The sequence below is a fragment of the Aplysia californica genome, unplaced genomic scaffold (assembly GCF_000002075.1).
Source record: "Aplysia californica isolate F4 #8 unplaced genomic scaffold, AplCal3.0 scaffold01117, whole genome shotgun sequence".
Lineage (NCBI taxonomy): Eukaryota > Metazoa > Mollusca > Gastropoda > Aplysiida > Aplysiidae > Aplysia > Aplysia californica.
In genome coordinates, this window is record NW_004798387.1 from 37,402 (window position 1) to 42,751 (window position 5,350).

General features: G+C 39.9%; 1 protein-coding gene across 1 annotated transcript; it reads left to right on the forward strand.

Annotated features, from left to right (window-relative positions):
- Positions 1–541: 541 nt before the first annotated feature.
- LOC106013677 (B-cell lymphoma/leukemia 11A) lies at positions 542–1,792 on the forward strand (the record flags this gene model as incomplete). The annotated part of the gene is given in 1 exon segment (XM_013090036.2): positions 542–1,792. A coding segment is annotated over 1 exon segment (52 nt), but the record flags the coding sequence as incomplete, so codon positions are not given.
- Between the last annotated feature and the right edge of the window lie 3,558 nt (positions 1,793–5,350).

The window sequence follows — 5,350 nt, forward strand, 5'->3', positions numbered from 1 at the left end:
GTTACTTCCCCTCAAACGTTAAGTAGCGCGCGGAGCATAAAGATCGGTCACGCTCGCTTCCCTCTCACTCCCCCTCCCTCCCTCAAGCCCTCTCCCCCCTCCCTTCTCGCAAGCAACTTCTTTTTCTTTCTGTTTCTCGCCAGCACCAACACCCGTAGTACCACTTCATCCCTTGCGTGGCCCCGCGCGGACAGACAGCCAGCCACGCTGGCCAATGCGGCTCGCGCGGGCTCCACCCCTAGTGGCCGCTTCAGCCAGTCGTGGCCCGCGTTGCTTACCGCTCGGCTCACCTCAGCTGACCCGATACTACTGCCCTAGTTTGCTCGCTCCATTGATTGATAGGCCTGACCTCGCCAGGTCAACGGTCCGAGTTAAGGCCAAGTTATAAAGAAAGAAACATAAAAAGAATAAGGAAACAAATTCTTATTCAACTGGGGATGTCTATGTTTTCAAAAAGAATTGTGTAATGTACTTTTATGAGTGTTGTTATGTGATTCCCAATGCTGGATATCGTTGGTTTACTATGTCCTGTCCATTAGAACTGTGTTCTTTGTGGATGAAAATAGTTTGTTAGAAAAGACATGTTTACTCCATTTGGGAAAGTCTTTTCTTCAAATGTACCATCGGTTTGTTTCTCTCGTACGTTAATCGTGTATTAAACATCACCTTTGTTTAGTTGTGGTCTTTTGCCTGTTGTGATAAGAAACAAAGGATTCGTGTTCTATCAGTTTACCTTTCTGCCAAGTTTCTGAATACAGGTGCGGATGTAGGTAACCTTGGAAGAATTTTTTTCGGTTCGCTAAAGCTCAAGGTGTTGAAAAACAATGCTCTCTTGAGCCTTTGGTCGCGATTCATCACTTCAGAAACACGTGTTGTAATCCACTTCTCTCGCACTCACGCAATCGCACAAGAAAAGGCTAGCCTAGCGGGCGAAAAGAAATAAACCGGGGAAAAGTCCTATTAAGTTGCAGGCCTAAACACCCCTCCATAAAAGTAGGTTGCGCCGGCCGGTGAGGTCACTAGATTGCAGCACAAAGTGCGAGCCACTGACTTGATTGACCGCCTGCCACGGAGAGGCGTGACGGCTACACAACACACTAGCGGGCGATCCTACTACACGCTAGGGCAGAACGTTTATTTTTTAACTGTTATCCTCGTAACAGCAAAACACCTGATCCGTGTGAGGCGTTAGTTAGCCACGCTTGGCAACCCGCCGGCCACACAGACCAACGCTCCCCGACCCGGACTGAGAGCACACAGGCCGCACGCTACCAGTGGTCGAATGCGAGCCGCTAAGAACAGGAGTAGAAGAAACGCGGAAACAGTACGGTGTTCTTGTTATGATTGTGTTTAGACGAGTTATCGCCTTTTATTGTTGTGACGGGGAAGAGGTCAGTTGACTTAGCGCCCCATTCATCCGATTGATCCAATCAGGCCAATCTCCTGCCCTCAAGCCTCTTATCTCGCGAGAGTCGCGACTGGTCACACGCCCACTGGTCACTTCCTCACTGGACACGACGGTTGGCCTGAGATGACCCGCGGCTATTAAGGGCCTTGTGAGTACCATACAACGACTAGGGTGGAATAATTGAATATTCAGAGGATTCAGAAGTGCCTGTGGAAAAGCAAACATTCATTAGTGTGGACTACCGAGTGGACTGACGCCATCTTTGTTGTTTTTTCTTCTTTGTCCGAATGACGGCTAACGGGGACCAATGTTTTGATGAAGAGTCCTGAGAGATGTCACGCCGAAAACAAGGCAGACCTCAGCAGCGGAAAACGCTGGATTCGCGTAAGTGTTTCATTTTTGTAATCACTATTATGAATTCCGAGGTGTTGTTTATAATATGCCTGTATAGATCTAGCCTACTGTGGTAACGGACCTGGATTCAGTTCTTTTGTTGTTGTTTTTTTAGTCGCGAATTTTTTTTTACCGTTCTCTTCACATCGAATGTCCTTTGGTCGCCATTTATGGTCTTATCACTGACCAAAAGCTTTCATCGTGATCAACCTAAACTTTTGGTCTCCTCTTTTTTTCTCTAGATTTTCTAGATTTTCAACTACTGGTGTTACTTTAGAAACTTTTAAGCACTTCAGTATGACCGATGATCTAAAAAAAAAAAAATCGATAGGAAACAACAGATATTGACAACAAATGGGTGAATGAAAGCTGTCAGCGATGTTGTTTCTGTTACCGTGCACCCACCAAGACGAGAGGTTGCTTGTTCTCGAGTTGTAACTTCATCGCGCAACCCTTAGGCCTAGGCTAGACCCAGACTAGCCCGCTTCCTTCTTTGGTCAGACGCAGATTGCGTCAAGCTCCAATGTTGAAAAACTTGTTCTCTTCTGTTTCTCATGCCCCATATATTTTAGTTCCCTTGAAACAAACTTTTGTTGTCCAAAGGTCTAGATTCTAGTACAACATGTTGTCAGTACTCCTGGTTTAATCCTCTCAATGTACAGCTCATGAGATAAACGTTTGAACACTTGTACTGAAGTAGGTTACAACGAACGTGCAGTGTATCGCTACCTTTCGGTAAATCACATGACTGTAGGCCCCTGACTGTGCCAGTAACCCACTATGCGCGAGCAGAGTGAGCGATTGAGTTAGGTGTTCTGGAATTTCGCAAGCTAAGACTGGGGATAGGTGGGGCAAACAGACGGCTTAAGTAATATCGTAACCTAGTGTTACCCTCTTTCTCTGCACCCTGTAACTTTTAAACACGTTCACACGCACGTTTTTGTTTGTTTTTGTTTGTTTTTATTTTTCTATTTTTTGGCTATGAAAGTGTGTACAGAAAAACTTCCAGGTCTAGATCTAGATCTATATAGAGAATCTAGATCTATATGATATTAAAGCCACCGAGATTTAGGTCTATTATACCTAGTGTTATTTTTAGAGCAATGTGAACTCAGTTTCAATTCCATAGCTGAGCTGGTGTCTTTTCACTTTGGCCAGTGTCAGATGACTGGTTTGCCTTTTTGTTTTCGATCTAGATTCTAGATCTAGACTACAGCCAAAGGTTTTGTTGGGTCTTTTTTTTTCCTTCTTCGAACAGCCTTTTCTCCCCTTTCCTCCCCTTTCCAACCCATCCATATTTTACTGACACATTTGTTGTAAATACAGTCTGAGTCCTTGTCTCTACAAATTTCATATTAGGCTACATTAATTTCACTCAATAAGCTTACTGGAATGCCAGGGTAAATTCACTACTATATGCAGCCTTGGTGGTCAACTGACTAAAAAGTATGCAATCACTTGTACTTGGAATCTTGTCAATTATTATTATTATTATTATTATTATTATTATTATTATTATTATTATTATTATTATTATTATTATTATTATTATTATATTATTATTATTATTATTATTATTATTATTATTATTATTATTATTATATTTCTAATTGTTGTTGTTGTTCTTGCTGCTGCTGTTGTTACTTTACTTTAAGTCTTGTCACAGTTTCTCTAAATGCTCCACTGTTTTTATCTTGTGTCTGTGTTCTTTTGCATTCCCCTAATGAAACAATGCAATATATTAATCTGTGCTTTTGTGTTTCTCTTTAATTCTTGGAAAACTAGTTTTTTTTTCTTCCTTATTCTTTGCCTGCAATTTCTTTTCTTATTTGCTGCTTTTTTCTCTCTCCTTTTTCTGTGTGTGCAAGAATTATGGTTCTTGATGTTAGATGCACTGGGTTGTTTTTTATGATTTGGGGGGTAGTTGTTTGTTTGAGGGGTAGGGGTGGGGTGGGGTGGGGGGGCCAAAATGTTTTACATGGGATTCCATTATTTCCTTTTTTATTGTTATACAAATTATTGTTGACAATTATTTCAGAAGCCTCACTAGTTATAAGATAATCTGCAAGAGTTACCTGTTCCTAAAATTAAAGCCCACTGAAAAAAACCCAGTGACCCACTCAGGTTCATACTATGAACACACACATTGCATTAAATTCACTTGGTCTCTCTCTTTCTCTCTCTTTCTCTCTCTTTCTCTCTCTCACTCTCTCTCTCTCTGGGTCTGTTCTCTTTCTCTCACTCTCACACATACACACACACACTCACTCACACACACTCACACACATACTCACACACATACTCACTCACACACACACACACATTTATACACGCTCACTCACACAAATTCTCACATACTTACATAACAACATGCCCATGACAAAGACACCAAAGAATGTATTCATATGTCAAGTATTTTTCTTTTTCTCATCTTTGGCTTCATAATTGCCTTAGTTTATCATGTCCTAAAACAATTGGTAGCTAGGGAGACCAATCAGAACCCCTCAATATGTTATACATTATATGTATGTACTATTGCTGAAATTCCATAAAAGAGTGAGCAGGTCAAATTCTCATTATGGGATGATCTACATTGTCTTTTGTCCCAGTGATACATGGTTTTCATTTGTACTATTATAATGCTTTAATTTTTTTTTTTTATTATCTTTCTATCTTTAATTATTATAGTGCTGTGACTGAGAAAGTAAAAGAAAATACAACACTAAACAGCAGACAACTTGACTTTCACAACTGTATTAATGTTTTCTTTGAAATTTGGCGTAAAAGTAAGATTATGACAAATGAAAATGCAGATTCATGTGAGTGGTATGTACATACACAGAGGCTTCAGAATTATAACAAATGGCTAAACTTGATTTTTATAAAAACAAGTCAGATTTGAAGGGGGAAAAGCACAAACAAATTAAATCACTTCTTACTGACAGTTGTTGCAAATAGAGATGGTGGTGTTTATAAAGTGGTGAATCTTTTTTTGGAAACTTTCTGATACTTTTCTTTCTCATTGTTGCCCTGCGTGTTGGTTTACTGATTTCAAATGAACTGACTGCTTGAATACAAGAAGCACCCTATAATACCAGAAACTAGTTTCAATACAAGAAAGGGGAGTTGAAGGAGCATTTATATATAATTTCATTGAGAGGTTAATGGCTTGTATTTTTCCACCAAAAATATATTTTTTAAAAAAATTATACACTATCACTATCAGTATTGAGATCTATCTACACATGCAGTCTACTTTATCATTTTGTTGTTGTTGTTGTTGTAGTAATTTGAATGGGGAGATATCTAATGTAATGTGACTGATGGGGTACCACCCTGTCTTCTACTCCACTTTCCTTCCAAATGTAAAAATGGAACAAATACAAAACAGTGTTCAAACAAAAGACAAATGAAAGTTGGACTGTTTTGTTGTTGTTTTTTGTCTTTCGTTGAGGAAAGTGGGAAAAGCGCAAATAGGAACTTGCTTATGTTTATATTTGTTTTGATTTGTGTGTGTGTGTGTGTGAGTGTGTGTGTGTGTGTGTGTGT